The 18,056-nt window shown below is 35.0% G+C and overlaps 1 protein-coding gene and 1 pseudogene across 1 annotated transcript; one reads left to right on the top strand and one right to left on the bottom strand.

Annotated features, from left to right (window-relative positions):
- The first annotated feature begins 7,415 nt into the window (after nt 1-7,415).
- On the top strand, nt 7,416-8,336 carry LOC103054233 (olfactory receptor 14J1-like). The gene has a single exon (XM_007445309.4). It carries the CDS (start codon nt 7,419-7,421, stop codon nt 8,334-8,336), a length of 918 nt encoding a protein of 305 aa, XP_007445371.4. The 5' UTR covers nt 7,416-7,418.
- Nucleotides 8,337-11,422: 3,086 nt separating this feature from the next.
- On the bottom strand, nt 11,423-12,339 carry LOC148213672 (olfactory receptor 14C36-like; annotated as a pseudogene).
- Nucleotides 12,340-18,056: the final 5,717 nt, after the last annotated feature.

Raw genomic sequence — 18,056 nt, forward strand, 5'->3', positions numbered from 1 at the left:
CATATAAAATTACTTATCTTCTTATTCTAATTTCAAATCTCAATTTAACTCATCTCTGCACATTCCATAATTTTCAATAACTTCCTCCTGCATAAGTACTTTTTAATTTTTCCAATTCTTAAAAGTTACAGTTCTAACCAGTATCAGTTACAGTATCAGTTACAGTTCTAACCAGGTTACAGTTCTAACCAGATTCTTCACTACATGTTTCAACAAAAATGTCTCTAGTTTAAAATCTATATGTTACTATATTCAACCATGTATAAATTTTAGTCTAATCTCTTAAAACATTTACAAATACAATTTTTAACTATATATCTCAAATTTATACTTTATTCCAGCACTTGCATAATTTTGAGTTCACCCTTTTCATTCAATATCCCAAAATATCTAGCTGTTTATTCCTTTTTCTATATTATTGGATAAGAGAAAGCAATAATAAATGTCCTTTCAAACATTCTGCTTTTTGAAGCTTCTGTCAGTTCCATCATTGTTGTATTCCCCTCGTTTTTTCTTTAAACATCTGAAGTAGTTTCTTTCAATATTGTTTTACTTCTTCTTTTTGTGCATTCTCTTAGTACGATTTTCCATTATAATCTTGTATAATCTTTTTCTCACCCTCAGTGCCAAGAACAAGTCTGTCCCTCTTCATTTATCAGTTGATTAACCCTTTTAATTCTCAGTTTATAGGCCTCACAATAATTCTGTTTAATGTTTCTGATTTCTTGTACTATTTCTTCCTTTTCCATTGATCCCGCTTTATGTTTAATTAAGTCCATTTTAGCTTTAATATCTTTTTTTCTTTTTTTTTTGCGGGAATTTCTGCAGCTCTTCTTCCAGTTTTTTATAGTCATCCTCAATAGTTTAAAAATCTTTTTCTGCATTGTGTTTCTCATATAGTCTATTATCTTGATAAACCTTCATTGAGTCAAAGGATTCTTTATCTTTGTTCTTGCCAAAAATAAGAGAAAAAAAGAAGCAAAAGGAGAAAAAAAGAAAAAAAAAAGGAGAGGAGGGAAAGACTAATCTCTTTAAAAAAAATCCAACTGGGGGGGGGGGAATGGAGAGCAAAGCAGAGCTTCTAGCAGAAAAAAGAGCTACTGCCACTAATCAAGGCTCTTGTGACTAGCTCAAACTTTCCATCTTGATATTTTCAAAATCACTTTCAACTTTCTTGTTTATAGTTACGGATGGCACCTGTATAAACATGCACATCCCACTATCTTTTTAGAAAGCACAGGGTCCTTGAGCATGCGTCACAATGGAAGAAAAAAAGCACTAAGTCGAGCCTCTAAATGGCAGTGCAACTTTCTTTCATTTACTTTCTCTTAACTCCACTTTCCCCATTTCAAAATCAAAAAATATAAATTTCTTATAACAATAAAGAAATCTTAGTCAAAAAAAAGGCTTAAGATAAAGAGTTATTGAGTATTAAAAAGAAAAAGCCAATCCAGTTGAAAATATATTTTTTTAAAAGAAAAACATCTTGCCAATTCCACTAAAAAGGGAAAGTTGAAAAGAAAAAAGTTTTTCCCCCTTCTTTTTTTTATAAGGTTCAATCTCGCCGCTTAATCCACTTTTCTTCACTTTTAAAAATCTCTTTAAGTTACTTAAGGTGTTCTCTAAGAATAGTTGAATAGTAAAGGTCCATCTCACCCGGTTGACACCCCTCTCTTCCTTCTTCCTTTGGAGCTGTCCCGGCTTTCGCAGCCATTTTTGGCTGCCTCTCCTCCGCCGGTTTCAAGAGCTTCTCCCGGGATCAATCTGGGACTTGCGGCGTCCCTGAGATCCGCGGGATGCGCCCTTTGCGATCGCCATCTCTCCGGGACGGCTTAGGTCCATCGGGACCGTCCGGGGGAGGAGATATCGGCTGCGATCCTGGGAGCCCAGGATTGCCCGCCGTATCGCCACGACGCCAGCTCCGCCCTCTCCAACCAATCAGCATTCTTAACTCCCTTTTGCTGTTTCCAAAAATTAAGATTTTTCTTTTTAATCTTTAAACTTACTTAAATCTTCTTTCTTCCAGGATAGAAGGAAATTCTCCCGATGTACAGAAACTTGCCTTTCAGAAGGTTTTTAATTTCCAAGTAAATCATTAATAAGCCATTTCTGATGGTAATTAAAAGAGGAAGTGAAAGCAAATCTAGGGTCTTTTTGGAGGCTCTGAGCTGTGGCTTGGGCTCAGTGTTTCCCGCAACTCCCAGAGTGCTCAACCTGCTGCAGTTATCTAAAAAGCTTTCAGATTAACATGTGTTTGAAAGCTCAGTTAATGTATCAGGCCCTTATTCATGAGAAACTGAAATATCATATATCCTATCCCATCCCATCCCATCCCATCCCATCCCATCCCATCCCATCCCATCCCATCCCCTCCCCTCCCCTCCCCTCCTCTCCTCTCCTCTCCTCTCCTCTCCTCTCCTCTCCTCTCCTCTCCTCTCCTCTCCTCTCCTCTCCTCTCCTCTCCTCTCCTCTCCTCTCCTCTATCCTATCCTATCCTATCCTATCCTATCCTATCCTATTATTATAATGTGGTCTACATGGGGCTGCCTTTGAGGACCACCCACAAGCTTCAACTGGTCCAGAATGCAGTGGCAGAGGCAGTGATGGGCTTGCCTCGTGAGCCACATTTGTTGCCAGTTTGGATCCAGGAGTGATTCAAGGTGTTGGTCACTCCCTCTAAAGCCCTACATGGCATAGGGCCTGATACCTGAACTGACATGTGACTCAGCTGAGTTGTAGTGCTCTTTGGTCTGAAGTGTACAGAACAGAGCATTGTGGTATGGTCAATTTAAGCAGCTAGTTATTTGAGATGTCAGCACTGTTACCATTGTGGATGGTAACAAAAGGAACACAGCAGAAACATACTGAAGTCTAAGGAGCAATGCAGGGCCAGAACAATGTAGTGTGTTCTTGCTTGTGAGTGGAGTGGCATTGCTTATCTGGATTTGGGGCAGGAAGACCAAAGCAAGGTGGAATGTATCAGGGTCACTTGTACTGTTCAGCATTACTTCCCAATGATTTCCAGCCTTTCTAAATCTTGATCAACCTTGGTATTGCTTTACCTTTGCCGTTAAATAAGGAAGTCATATCTGAAAAATAAGGATGTAAAGACAGTGTGCATGTTCAAAGAGATGGGCTGTGATCACACAGTTTGAAGTTGTCATCTTGGTGTTTTACATGCACACACACTCACGCACACACATACAATAACACCTGGGTGAGATCCATTCATTTGAGGATGGATTCTCAGCAGCAAATGCAATAAAAAAACAGAAGATCTAATTTTTCTGGGTTTAGGCCACAGAAAAACCTACTAAGTTTGCTCATGATTTTAGAAAGAAAAGCAGAACTATAGTACACTTGAACTTGATTTTAAAGAGGCAAACAATTCATTGAACAGCTATAACACAAATTTAGATCAAATGTTCAGTTTAGATCAGTGTTGCTCAAACCTGGCAACTTTAAGATGTGTGGACTTCAACTCCCAGAATTCTCCAGCCAGCCAAGTTTGAGAAACACTGATTTAGATAAACATAATTATATTGTCAAGAGAGTTCTTTAGCATTAAAAGTATAATCACTAAAATAAAAGACAAACAAATTTTTGCAATTGAAAAATAGCTTTTTAATGTTCTAAGTAAGAAGAGATGACTTTTCCTGCCTCCTACTGTGGTGTTCATTAATATTTCATTGGGAATTGCCTGTTACGTGGTAAAGGTCAGTAAGAGAAATGAGCAATGAACATGAACAATGATGATCAGAACAAGGCCCATGACTTCAGCCCACTTCAGAGCATATTACTAAAGTTAATTTTGCCAGTTAGATCTAGCCCTGATGAATAATGAAGAAAATGTTTGTTTTAATCATATATGGTTCTGGTTTAATGTTTCTTCATTTGAAGTAGAAGAAATAAGAGTCCTTGAAGCATGATTCTATCCTATATCTACATGCACACACAGAGACAAAATATGAGAACCCCATATATGAGTGTGTGTGTGAGAGAGAGAGAGATTGTTTAGTTCTTATTTTTAACATTTTTGACATTTTTGTTTCTTTTTTATTTCTATGTAATTAAATAAAAATAAATTAAAGAAACAATGGCAACATTTTTATTTAAAGATGCAGAGATGTGAAGTCTATGGTACAGAACTAGGGAAGATAAAATTCCTACCTTAACTTTAGGTGGAAGCTCATTAAATTTCTTCATAATTCAGGGAACCAGAAGGGGAGGGGGGAAACAGTACATTGGACATACAACAGGATCTGTACTTTATAGAAGATGAAGAAAGCATTTTTAGAATTATTTCCAGTTACTTTATCAGCAGTGTTTATATGTTTGTGTGTATGTGTATTCTGAGAAGCATAGAGTGAGTTGTATAAACTCTGCCTTTGAACATATGCCTCTAAGGGAAGAGAAAGGGGGACCTAAAGAGAGTTGTCAATAACATATACCATGTTGCTGTCCAACTGCCACTCCCATAAGGATGTATTGGGGAAATTGCAGGGAATATTTCAGTCAGTTTCCTATGGACACAATAATACAGTTTTGAAAATTATCCTGCTAAAGACATATTTGTACATACAGGAACCAGGCTTCCTTTGAATTTATAAGCCTTTACTTCTGTTGATGCCAGATATAATCCCCAGAATTTTCACTTCTACTGGAATTTCTCTCATAAAAATATATCTTTACACTACAGATTGTACTGTATAGAAAATACATAGCTGACATTAAACTCAGCTTTTTAAAAAAAACTCAGACCATAAATGTGAAAAACATACAGAGAACAATTAAAGGATGAGGTAAAAGCCTCTGAATAACAGATTATCAGGTAACAGAAACAAAGTGGACCAAGTTTTTAAAAAACGAAGAACCATTTCTAATCAGCTCTGATGGACTCTTGGGAACTGAAGATGTTTCTAAGAAGTCAAAGCAGACATGATGAAACTTGCTTCAGGTGCAGCGAATCCTTCAAATCCCACATTGATTGGACGAAGCAGCATGAATAATGTGACAATTTTCAAAGGAAGAATAACAATGCTTCAGTGAACAGAAAGGCATGTGCTGAATTACCTAAAGCAACACTGAACTGGAATTGCAAATATCCTTGAGTGAAATTTACAAGGAAAGTAAGTAAATATCTTCATTTATTATCTTTATGTATTTATTATCTGAGACTTTAACCATTCATCTTTTATTTGTTGTATCTTTCCAAGTATTCTGCTAAATAATAAAGTCAAGTCCTATTCATAATAATGGCCTAGGTGTGTGGTAACTTGCAAAATGCTTTTTCTACACACCACTGCATCACAATATAATGGAGCTGGTCAGTACAATGAACAAGATTGTTGCTACTGTCCCATCAGATTTTATGACTGCATTGCACACCAGATCAATGGCTGCAGAGGTGGCTGCTTCTTGGTCTAAGAAATACCTATAACATTTGATAAATTACATAATTTGGCAGCTTTTGAGTACATTGTTCCTAAAATAAGAATCTCTGTTTACATGTATCATATCATACTTACAGTTACAGGTAACGTTGAACTATTAAAATGCATCTTTTGTAAATTGTTGCGGTACAAGGTAAGATTACTACCAGGAAACTATGCTGGTCAAAAACTGAAATAAAATTCCTGAATGATTCCATGAATGCAGTGAGAATGGATTACTTAAGAATCTTGTGTGGTAAGTAGGAGACAACTATGAATAGCTGATGAATAAATATGGACTGAATATAAAGTGGAGAGACTAGTAGATGTGCGTTGGTATGGAGACAATGAATGAAGATCGAATTGCAAAACAAATGAATGAAGAAGATATGAATGGGCAAGAGAATGGTGAACAAGCAGAAAGTTATGGTTGGATGGAACTGAGGAGATCCTCAAAAATAGAGAGGTGAGAAGCTTAACTAAAACAAACAACAGCAATAAAGACAGTGTAAAAACGATGTGTAATGGAAGTAGCAATTGTTTATAACGTAAAAAATATAAGTACAGTGAATCTAACTTCAGTGAGATTTACCTTTTTTTTTTTTTTTCTCATGCCTTAATTTATTTTGCTGACTACTTCTCACTCTTCTGTGCTTTGCATAACACAACATAACACTGTTTACCAAGAAGGGGGATAGCAAGATTGGTATGCATGTACATATGTAGATTTAATACATGCCAACTGATCTTTGAAACTCTCAGTTATGCAGAATATTGTGGTATATAACTGTTTGTCCATCAATGTCAAAAGAAAAACTTCTGGTCTTAATTGTATCTTAATCTTTAAAATCCTCTGAATCATTTTCTCTATTTGAATCCAAAATTTTCTAGCTTTTTTACATGTCCACCAAGCATGATAAAATGTCCCTTCTTGTTGTTCACATTTCCAACATAAATTTGAGATGCCTTTATACATTCTAGACAATTTCTCTAATGACATATACCTATGGTACATTAGTTTATAAAAAATCTCTTTATAATTATAACAGAGTGTAAATTTCAACCCTTTCAACCACATATTTTCCCATTATTCCATCTGTATATTATAACCAAAAATGTTAACCCACTTTATCATACTTTCTTTCACTTCTTCTTCTTCTGTTTCAAATTTCAATAAACGTTTATGCAATTTATCAATTACATGTTCATCATTTGTACACAATTCTATTTAAATAAGAAAAACATTGACATGTTACCCAGATATTTTACTTTCTTCTCTATCTTAAAAGTCATTTTATTCATCAATTCTGTTTGAACTATTTTCATATTTTTTGTGAACATCTTCATCTTCTGTTTATTAATCTTGAAACCTGTTAATGCAACAATTTCTTTTATTTTGCCCATTAATATTTCCATTTCCTTTAAAGGATCTTTGGGTTTTAAGGGCTGATAGGAATAGACTAATTTGATTTTTGTGGTGCTGCTACATTTCAGATGTTCACCAAGTAGGTACTGTGAGCCAATAAAAGAACAAATGGACAAGTGGAAAAATTGCCCAACTTAATTCTTCTATCATGGTGATGAAATGGTGATTTCTTTCAGTGTCAAACTTGGACTAATATTTTATTTATATGTACTATATATGATATTTAAATATTATTTATATATAATATCTAAATATTTTTAAGATATTTAAGATATTTTTAATATTAAAAAACACATTAGTCAACTGTCAACTTGTTCAGAAATCTCCCTTATGAAAACATTATAGCCAAATAAATTGACAGAGTGGAAATTTCTAGTGACTGAAATACTGTTCATTTATCAAGAAGATAAAACTGATTTAAACATCAACCTTTCTCCTAGCCTGGATTTTTCATCTCATTAGTCAACATAAATTAAATTTTTCAGTGTAAGTACTTTGCATTAACAGAGCAATCAATTTCTACTAATCCCTTTTGCTGTTCTTCCCACAGAGAGCACAGAATGCCAAATCTTACATCTAACTCTGGGTTCCTACTTCTGGAATTTTCTCAAGTTCAAGAGTTACAGATCTTACACTTCTCCCTATTTCTAGCCGTATACCTGATCACCCTGCTGGGGAATCTTTTCACCATCATTTTGATTACCCTTGACCATCATCTGCACACACCAATGTACTTCTTCTTAATGAACTTAGCAATGATTGATATAGGTTCCATTTCAGCTATTGTACCCAGATCCATGCTGAATTCACTCATGAACAAGAGTTTCATTTCTTATTCTGAATGTGCCATTCAAGTTTTCCTTTTCTTTTTCTTTGATTCATCTGAAATCTTTCTCTTAACAGTAATGGCATATGACCGTCATGTTGCTATTTGCAATCCATTACAATATGAAGCAATAATGAACAATGGAGCCTGCATTGAAATGGCAGTCATTGTGTGGGTAGCTGGTTTTCTTCATGGCATATTGCACACCAGTGGCACATTTTCAACAACTTTCTGTTCCAATAAAGTTGACCAATTTTTCTGTGAAATCCCCAAGCTACTGAAACTTTCTTGCTCTGACCTATACCTAGTGGAAGCTGTACTTCTCGTAGTGAGTTCTAGCCTAGGGATGGGATGCTGTATCTTCATCATTACAAGTTATGTATGGATCTTCAGAGCTGTACTTCAAATCCCTTCTGTACAGGGACGGCAAAAGGCCCTCTCCACGTGCCTTCCACACCTCATTGTTGTCTCGCTGCTCGTTTGCATTGCTGTTTTTGTTTATGCCAGACCTCCCAGCAATAGTTCATCTGATTTAGACTTAGCTCTTGCCATGATGTATGTGATTATTCCTCCTATGATGAATCCATTCATCTACAGCATTAGAAATAAAGAATTTCAGAATGCCTTGTGTAAGTTCTTAAATCGTAGGTAACGTTTCGACATTCTTTCTAGGTTTATTCCAAAATTATTGGGAATGTAGGTTTTTTTTTTCCCAAACAGACCTCCTCCCTGCATTATATGTATATTTCATAGTTTGTTTTGAAAGATAATAACTATTGTTTGTAGGTATAGTCAGTGTATTCTGGACACTAATAAAACTCAATATTAATTCTACTTAATCTGCAAAATGAGAAAAAAAGAAAGGAGAATGGAATGGGAGGGGAGGGGAGGGGAATGGAATGGAATGGAATGGAATGGAAGGGAAGGGAAGGGAAGGGAAGAGAAGAGAAGAGAAGAGAAGAGAAGAGAAGAGAAGAGAAGAGAAGAGAAGAGAAGAGAAGAGAAGAGAAGAGAAGAGAAGAACTTGGGGACATATTTTGTTTTGTCGGCCACGTTATTTTCCATGGAATTTTATTTCATTTTTTTTATTTATTAGTTTCACATTTGCATACTTCCAAAAGTTGAATATTGAAAAAAATAAAATGAAATAATATAATACTCCAATATTTATTTTAAAGGATGCTACAATATACTTGGGGTAGGGCCAAGGGCAGGGAGAAGAGATTTTAAAAACAGTGTATGATCTTTTGTCAAAATGCAGTGGTGGATCTGGTCAAGTTGTATGTTCATTTGTTTTTCCTTATGCATCAAAATCAATCTGGCCAATCATTTAGAAAAAGAAGTAACATAGGAAAAGAATCCTATCCCACTAGTTTGGTTCAGTAGATGAATTTTAACTTTAGACGGAAAACCAAAAGAAGGTACCAGAAAATCTTCAGAAATGGTATGTCAGCTTCTTTAATAATATTTCGCAATTGTTGTTTGTGGGGGCTGGGGGAAGTGTCAACACAGACAAGATGATGGGCTATGCTAGCACAATCTAAGTCCCAGACCCTTTGCATATGTGTGTGACGTCCACTCACTGGCAAGGCACTCTTTTCCCTTGCTTCAGCCTTCCTTAGAGAAGAAAAACAAATGCCACAAGATAAAAGCAAAATGAAGATTGATCTTTAGTGTTATGAAAATCCACCAAAGAGGAAAAACTCACTGTCCTGGTTAGGTCTTTGTGATTTTCACTTTTCTGAATCTCATCCAATGCTGTTAGAATAGAAGAAGAGAAAGGTTTACCCCTCTAAGGGTAAGGTAGAAATTCATGGACATTGAGAAGCCAGCCAGAAAAGGCTTTGAGTTTGTGGTTGCAAAATAGGATAACATCTTTAGTTCACATTTAAAATCACATAAACTGACTTTCTTTTCTGGAGAATGCCTAGTGAAATATTTCACTGTGAGTATGGACTTTACTTCTGAAGGCTTGCCCAACTGAAGATCTGCTCATCCACTGAAGCACAAATCAAGCTGTTGTACAGTACTTTTCACCTTGTCAAGTTTCACTGAGTTATAAAAGTAAGCACAGAACTATGTACTTCCTCAGATTGAACAAAAGTCATTCCTATCAGCTCATGTGGAGAAGTATAGTAGAAAAGTTAGATGAACTGTGTGGAATGGAAAATTCCCAGATCCTTGAGGATGAAAGATAATCCTCCACATATTGTCAAGTGTTTATTCAAGTGCTGAAGTAACTGAAATTGAAGCCACCATTAGGGAGTCAACCCATCCAAAATATGTGAGCAAAACTCCACAATGTGGCAACCCCCCCTCCCCCCCCAAGCTATATTTTGTGAAGCGGTGAGAGAGAAACAACCCTGAAATCCATTTCATTGGCTCCTGTCAAAGCCTGCTGAAAAGCAAGAACCGGACTCTCAAATATAATGAGAAGTATTGTGTGTAGGCTACTTACACTTAGGTTCTTGGCTAATTTTGGGGGGATGGCTTGCAGAACATTCATGGGCATTAGTTGCTGCTGTTGATGGGCTGCATATCTGTAGTGGGATTGGCTGCAGCTATGTAGTTTGCAAGGAATCCAAGGCCCCCAAAGACTCACTGTAATTCCTTTCACAACCTGTTTCATCTCCAACTTCTTATTCTGTGCTGTAGTCTTTTTGGCCTTACATAATCTTGCTATACTAGTAACAGCAAGGAGACTCTACCAGCCATTTTTCTCCTGGGTCTACAGATGATGGCATAAGAGCACCATTCTACCCAAGGTTTTGACTTCTGCTTGCTATGTGGCTGAAGCAGATTTCCATGTCACTTGGAGCTATAGAGAGCTTGACAGTAAAGACAAAGTCCATCTTAGAGCGTGCATATTGAAAGACATCTCAGTAGTGGTTGAATGCTGCAGGAAGATATGTCATGTACAAAGCTGAATCTTTAACATTTGTAAGCCATTGGTTTGGGGCATCAAATTTAGTCCCTTCTGCCATGATATTGCTGTGGGCCTGGGAATAAGCACCAAGAACATACAAACATAAACCTGGATTGATTAATTTAGTTTCTTGACTTTGGGATGTGTGTTCTGATTTCTCAAGGATAAACATAGGCCATGTCAGGATCATCAGAAAAAATTAAACTCTAATTGCTTTCTGAATTTGATGTGAACAACATATTTTACCATTGCCAACAATGAAGACAATACCGCACATCATACAATTGAAAAGCAGCAGGTACAGCAAGAAAAATAGAATAAAAGTAAGAACTGCAAGACTACTTAAGAAATTACAGCTGTATTAGCAGCAAACATAACTGCACACAAATAAAGTAAGATAAAAACACTTCATTTTAAGACACATTCTACTTATCTAAAATGTAACAATAAATGTCACTTTAGTTTGGTACAACTTTACATAGGTTTGTCTGGATATGTTGCCATTCCTCAGAACATGTGAAGGGGGGCTTACAAAAAACCACCAGTGTCATGTTCAGTCCAAAGAACTCCCCGAGACAGTGCAGATACAGTTCTGTTGCGTTTATTAGCTTCCACCTCAAGACAGAAATCTCTTCAGACTGAATCTGACTTCCCAAGCCAGTAAGCCAAAATACTGTGAATTCCTTAGGGTGGTGCCAGTCTCATCTTCTTAACCTTCCCACACTCCTGTTGGGGGCTAAGGGAATGCTTATCTCCTCAAGCGTGGCCTTCATCCAACTATTCCTTCACAACCAGGCACAGTTAGCTATTTTCTACAAAAAGTTCCCCACTTTTAATAGTTTTGACAGGGCAAACCTGATGTCCTTGTTTCTCATACTATAGATGATGGGATTCAATAGAGGTGGGATAAAGCAATACAGTACAGTTGTTGCTAAATCCAGTATGCTGGAGGGTGGCTTCATATATGCAATGAGTGCAGTTATAAGGAATATGGAAACAACAGTAAGATGGGGCAAGCAAGTGGAGAAGACTTTTTTCCTTCCTTCCTTGGAGGGAATTTTTATCACAGTAGTGAAGATAGACACATAAGAAATCAGGATAAAGAAAAAACAACCTGTGCCTAAGACACAAATGACCACAATTAGTTTAATTTCATGTTGGTTTAAGCCTGTACAGGTGAGTTTAAGTAACTGTGGAATTTCACAGAAAAACTGATTGATCGTGTTGGAACAAAAAGGAGCTGCAAAGGTAAAACAGGTGTTCAACAATGCGTTAAGTAGGCTGCTGACCCATACAGCAAGAATCATGTAAATGCAGGTTTGTTTGTTCATTATTCTTTCATAGAGTAATGGATTGCAAACGGCAACATAGCGATCATATGCCATGACTGTGAGGATCCAAAATCACATCCCATAAAAAAAGCAACAAAGAAAACTTGAAAAACACATCCAAAATAAGAAATGTGTTTTGTGCTCATGAGTATATTGGCCATGGATTTAGGAACAATGACGGAAATGGCACCAAGGTCTTGTATGGCCAAGTTCATCAGAAAGAAGTACATGGGAATATGCAGATGTTGGTCGAAAAGTATTGCAGAGATGATAATGAGATTCCCTGTCAGAATTGCCAAATATAATACAATGAAAACAAAGAAGTAAAGCATCTGCAGTTCTTGTACCTCTGAGAAGTCAAAAAGCATAAAATCAGATATAGTGGATTGATTATCCATGTTTTACAATATGGCACATGATGTTTCTAGTAAAAAAAAAAAAGAACAGAAGGATGGTTATTTTATCTGGATTCATCCTAAAACATTATTTTAGGTGTTTGTCTTTAAGGAGAACACACACACACACACACACACACACACACACAGAAACACATGTATGTATGTATGTATGTATGTATGTATGTATGTATATATGAATCAGTTTCATCCTAAACTGTTAGATCTCCCATTCATTTTTGGATTTTTGGATTTGATCTGTGTATATTTACTAGTTTCCATTTCTTTAAATTTTCAAGAAAAGACAAGTGGTGTTAATGGTGAAGCACATTATGCTAGTTCTTGGTGTCATTTCTGCCAAATTTCAATAGTACATTTTAGAGGATTTCCCCCCTCTCATATTAAATGCAAGTACATCCATCCATTTCCCTTGTAACTGAAGGGAACTGTATTCTTCAATCTCTATTCATTTTTTAAAATGAGTCTTTCCAAACAATGGAAATAGTGTGTTTCATTTGGAAATCTATAAACCTTAACATTAGCAAAATCCCATCCCTTTCTGAGGTTTAAGATAAGATGATTTTCTATTTATGTGTGGCTTTTTAATACATATTTTGTAAATATTTTTGCCACAAAATTAAGGTTTTTCAAGTTAAGGAGAATCACATTGTTTAAGAAATATATAGTAACATTTTTTAATTATTTTATTTGATACCAAGCATCATTGCAAGGGCATTTTGGGGAGAATTAGAAAGGCTGGGAGCCATTTCTCCACTGCCCTGCAAGAACAAAAGTGCTTTAAAAAGATCCTTGTATTATTTCCACATGTTTGATTTTGGTGTTATTATTAAACTTTAGGAATCAAGATAAAATTTCAGATAAAAACTCACACCCCAAAATAAAATGAACAGCAAGTTCTCCTTCCCTCCCCATACTGAAAGCATTAATTTTCACAGCAAGCCACATGTTACAGCAATAAATAAACTTGATTATATAACTTCTAGTGATGACATGATGAGGTAGATGTCACCGAAGGAGTGGGGACAGCATAATGGCTGAAATCGGTGGCCAGAGGATGGCTTCTGGTCAGCAAAATCTCTCCGGAAAAAGGAAAGATTGTGGGATCACCCAGATATATTCTGGACAGGTGCTACTTGTGGACAGACAGCAGGAATCAGGATTTGAGTGGTTGGCTGGTGAGTTTTTATCTTCTTAAAAAAGAAGATAAAAACTAATATAGACTAATATAAAATAAACAAGAAAAGAGGGAAAGCAAAGAGAAAGCAAAAAGTGCAAGAAAAAAAAAGTAGAAAAAAAAAGATACAAAACAGGGCTTCCAATATTCTTCACAGCAGTTATAAGTACAATTATATTTTAACCTCTGTAAAGTTACATCATAATATTCTTCTTCTATAAGCTATCCTGTCTAATCATCAAAACCATAAATCACAAGTTCATTTTTTTTTTTTTTATGCAAAAAATCCATAAGAGGTTTCCAGTCACCAATAAATGTAGATAGTGTCAGGATCTGTGCAAGTTAGAAATTTAAGCTTAATTAAATTTAGTCTAGTAATGTATAGTTGACAGGGTTAAATGTTATAACTCTTAATTGGAGGCCTGCTTGCTTGTTCCTGCCATCAAAGTTAGGAGTGAAGGGGGGAGGAAGCTTCCAAGCCAGGTGCTCCCTTATCTCTGCAGAGGCGCCCACAAGGTCAAGCAACCGTGAGACCAGGAGAAAGGCACCAGGAATTTCAAGTGGGAAAAGAAAGTGGGGGGGGGAGGGCTTAAAAGGGAAGGTTTTGCTTAGCAATGCTTAGACTCAACAACCTATAGATGCTGTACATTTCTCTCAATAAAGAAATCTTTAATGGAACTAATTAGAGTCCAGAGGATTTACTTGAACTTTGGGAATGAGTGTGCAGACTCTGACAGATAGTGTCTTTTGTCTAATCAAAGAAGTTAGTTTATCCATCTCAGCAAAATCTGTCAGTTTCACCAACCATTCTTCCATAGTGGATAGTGTTGAATCTTTCCACCTCTGTGCATGTAATAATCTCACCACAGTAATCATATATTGAAATTATCTTCAATGGATTTTTTTCTGTTTATCCATTCGTCCTAAAGGGAAAAGTTCTGGCTTCAATTAAATATTAATCTTCAAAATTCTCTGTACCAAAGTATGTATTTGAATCCAAGTTTTTTTAGCTATTTACTATTTTTCAAATATTAAGAACTTTGAAACAGCAAGTTTGATTACATTCACTGGATGAGTTTCCTACAATCTTCAATTAAAGAAGCTTTTAAATACAAGTTTAAGGACTTGGCAATTTTGGGGAATAAATGGCAGAAGGGTGATTGGAGTGTTGTTTTTTGTAAGTTATAATGGACTAAGAGTCTAGATGGATTTTAAATGGGTTTTTGAAATTATTTGAAATAATCCTTCCCATGGAAAACAGCTGATGTTTAAAATTCTGGGCGGGGGGGGGACATGATAGGATGGGATTTTGAAGACCAGACTCTAGAAGGAAGCTAGAAGGAAGTAAAGGTTATAATTAAAGAAGAAGACCACCTATTCAACTTGTTAACACAGAATGGAGCAAAATACCTTAGCATTGGATATTGTGGAGGATATCTGTGAACAATGGACTCAGAAGTTAATTTTAAGAATGTCTGTCATGATAGATAGACTGTGTGTGAATAATGTTATGGAAGAGGAACAAGTTCTACTGGATAAGATGGAAATAGATTGGAACATGGATTTAAAAATGATTGATTACAAGAATGATCTGGAAAAATGATGAAGTACTGGAAATATAAATGAAACTGATTGATGTTTTATTAAATAAAAAGGACATACAAATATCAAACCAGGAAACTGACTTGGATAATATTCTTATATTGAATTTACAAAGGAGACCTGTTAAAGTTTTGAAAGACTTGTTGAGAAGTGACAAAGGAAAAAGAAAAAAGAAAAAAAGAAAAGAAATCAAGTTTTAGGACATTATTTGAAGGGATTAAAGACTAGGATAAATAAAAATAAAGGGAAGGAATATAAAGTTGGCTTATTTGATCAGTGTTAAACTAGATGTTGTTATTTTTGGTAACCCTTAATGGACTTTTGTTGACCAGGACTGAACAATGAGATTTTAAGGATTTGTCTATAGATAAGAGATGTGTTATGGGATGAAGTGTTTATTGTATTCTAAGAGGAAGTGACAAGTTGTTAACATTGTTTATACCTGTTGTGATGAAGGGGGGGATTACTTTTTTATATTTTCTTTTCTTTATTATATTCTTATTTTTTCTTTCTATTCTTCCTTTTCTATTATTCTTTCTTTCTTTCTTTTTTCTTTCTTTCTTTCTTTCTTTCTTTCTTTCTTTCTTTCTTTCTTTCTTTCTTTCTTTCTTTCTTCTTTTTTTGTCTATCCAAGATTGTTTATCCATTGATTTTCACAACAAGCCTGAAATGGTTCATTATAGTAATAAGTAAGCTTGATTAATAAATAAACAAACAAACAAACAAACAAATAAATAAATAAATAAATAAATAAATAAAAGTGCATCTCCTCATAATGAATACAGTTGTAAGAATTCAGAAGGGGCTCTATGCAAAGCTTTTTAAAAATACAAGTAAATTTATTTAATAAATTTTAAAATATAAAAGCTTAATTAAATACACATTTTTCCCATTTTGAAACAATCAAAAATTTCATATGGATTTGACTCAGGTGTGTTTTCAATGACCAATTCTTCATAGTTTAAAGACTATTGACTTATTTTTAATTACTTATTATAAGTCAACTATTCAGTGACTGGAGGAAGTATTTGTTCATGTATTTACTTGTTTATTTATATTCTTACTTATTTGATATGATGGCCAATAAAATATATAGTTAAAAGATCCCTGCCCCCACCCCAAACGCATAGTTTCAGTTTATCAGAATAAGTAACTTGTAAATCTCCTCCATGGAACATTAAGTTGTAGGAGCTTCAATGTCAAAATTAGCTTCAGATTTGAAAATAAAACAAAATTGATAAAAACAGTTATATTTACTTCAAAATTCCTGGATTACATTTTCACAAATGGGCTTGTACCACAACCAACGTTCAAATGTCTCCCAGCTTAAGGTTATAACATACAAGTTGATTCATGATTTGTTATATAAGGACATAATTCTCAGTTTAAGCAGATATTATTATAAATTTAATTTTGGTTTATACTTGATAGTATATTGGCAACCAAATTTTTTTATTGCACTTTAATTCTAATACTAATTTGAAGTTTTAAACTTTGAAAATAATTCTCTTGTTGCTTCTCTATATTTATATAAATTAACACACATACACAAAGAGAGAAAGAGAGAGAGCAATATAACAGAGGTAAATACATTCCTAAGTATACATTTATGTTCATTGTCTGAGGAAGCCAGTAATAGCTGTACTGCTCATTCAATAAATATATAGAAAACTTACACACTTCCTTCTCAAACAGGTTTCTTTTGTGTCTGATGCAGTTTCAGTTCCCAGCATTAAGTGCTCATCTGATCAGAAATGATGTTGCTAAAATCTCTCGGACAATAAGAGTTAAGAAAATGAAATGAATTTATTAATATCTCTCCTTGTCTCTCTGGTGATTTCTACTCATCCAACAGGGCTTTAGTTTGTCTAAATCATGTAACAGGGTTCAAACCTCAAGCAAATTCTAAAATTTAAAAAAAATGTTTCTGCTTCTGTAATGAAGATATAATTTCTGTGTGTGGTCCCATGATGACAATAAGGAATTACTAACAATCACAGCATACTATTTCTCTGTCTTCGAAAATGTCTTGGAAAATGTCCAAGATTCAATTCAGCTCTAACTTTTAACAAGATAACAAGAATAAACCTGCTAAATCTCATTTTAAACTATTAAAGAAAAAGCTATAGACATTAGAACACAAAACTAATAGACAAAAAAGAAAAAGGCAACAAAAACTAACACTAAAATAATAAAATAGAAAAAAAAATGTATTTCAAATTTTCAGAAAGACATTATTATTGTTGTTGTTGTATTAAAATGCATTTTAAAGAACATATTAAATCTAAACCATACAAAATTACATTGTCCAATCTTGCCTCCCCATCAATGTGAAGCCAGTTCAAAGGTTGAGAGATAATAGATTAAGCCATGGTTTAGCATTTCATACACATGTATCTTTCCAGGAATAGAAGATCTCCTTCTTCACTATTGTTCACACATAATATTTCCAAAGCTGTTCAGAAATAGACAAATTCCACATTTTCAGAATATAATTTAACAGCAAATTAAAATCTTTGTATTTCTTCCAAGAACCTGGCTCACTATAGTAATAAGTAATAATATCTAACCAGTGAGGAACTATCACTGGAGATGTTAGTAATGTTTGTTTACATCAACATGACAAACATTTTATTTATTTAATTAATTCAGTGGCCACCCATCTGACTAAACATGACTGTGGGTGGCATACAAGCAACAATTAACAGAATATCACATCTGTTAAAAACATCAACATTGACTGGTACTGGCCCAGTAGGAAGAAGGAGAATCAGCCCAATACTTTGCTGTCTACTCCCAACCTATATAGCCAATCTAGAAGGATACCATTGTTGGTGGTATCAAAGGCTACTGAGAGGTCAAGGAGAGCAAGGACAATTGTACTATGCCTGTCCCACTTCCTCCAGAGATCATCCAAAAGCAT

Source organism: Python bivittatus, unplaced genomic scaffold, assembly GCF_059951505.1.
Source record: "Python bivittatus isolate LINGU-HERP-01145 unplaced genomic scaffold, Pbiv_v1 ctg000860_np1212, whole genome shotgun sequence".
Classification (NCBI taxonomy): Eukaryota; Metazoa; Chordata; class Lepidosauria; order Squamata; family Pythonidae; genus Python; species Python bivittatus.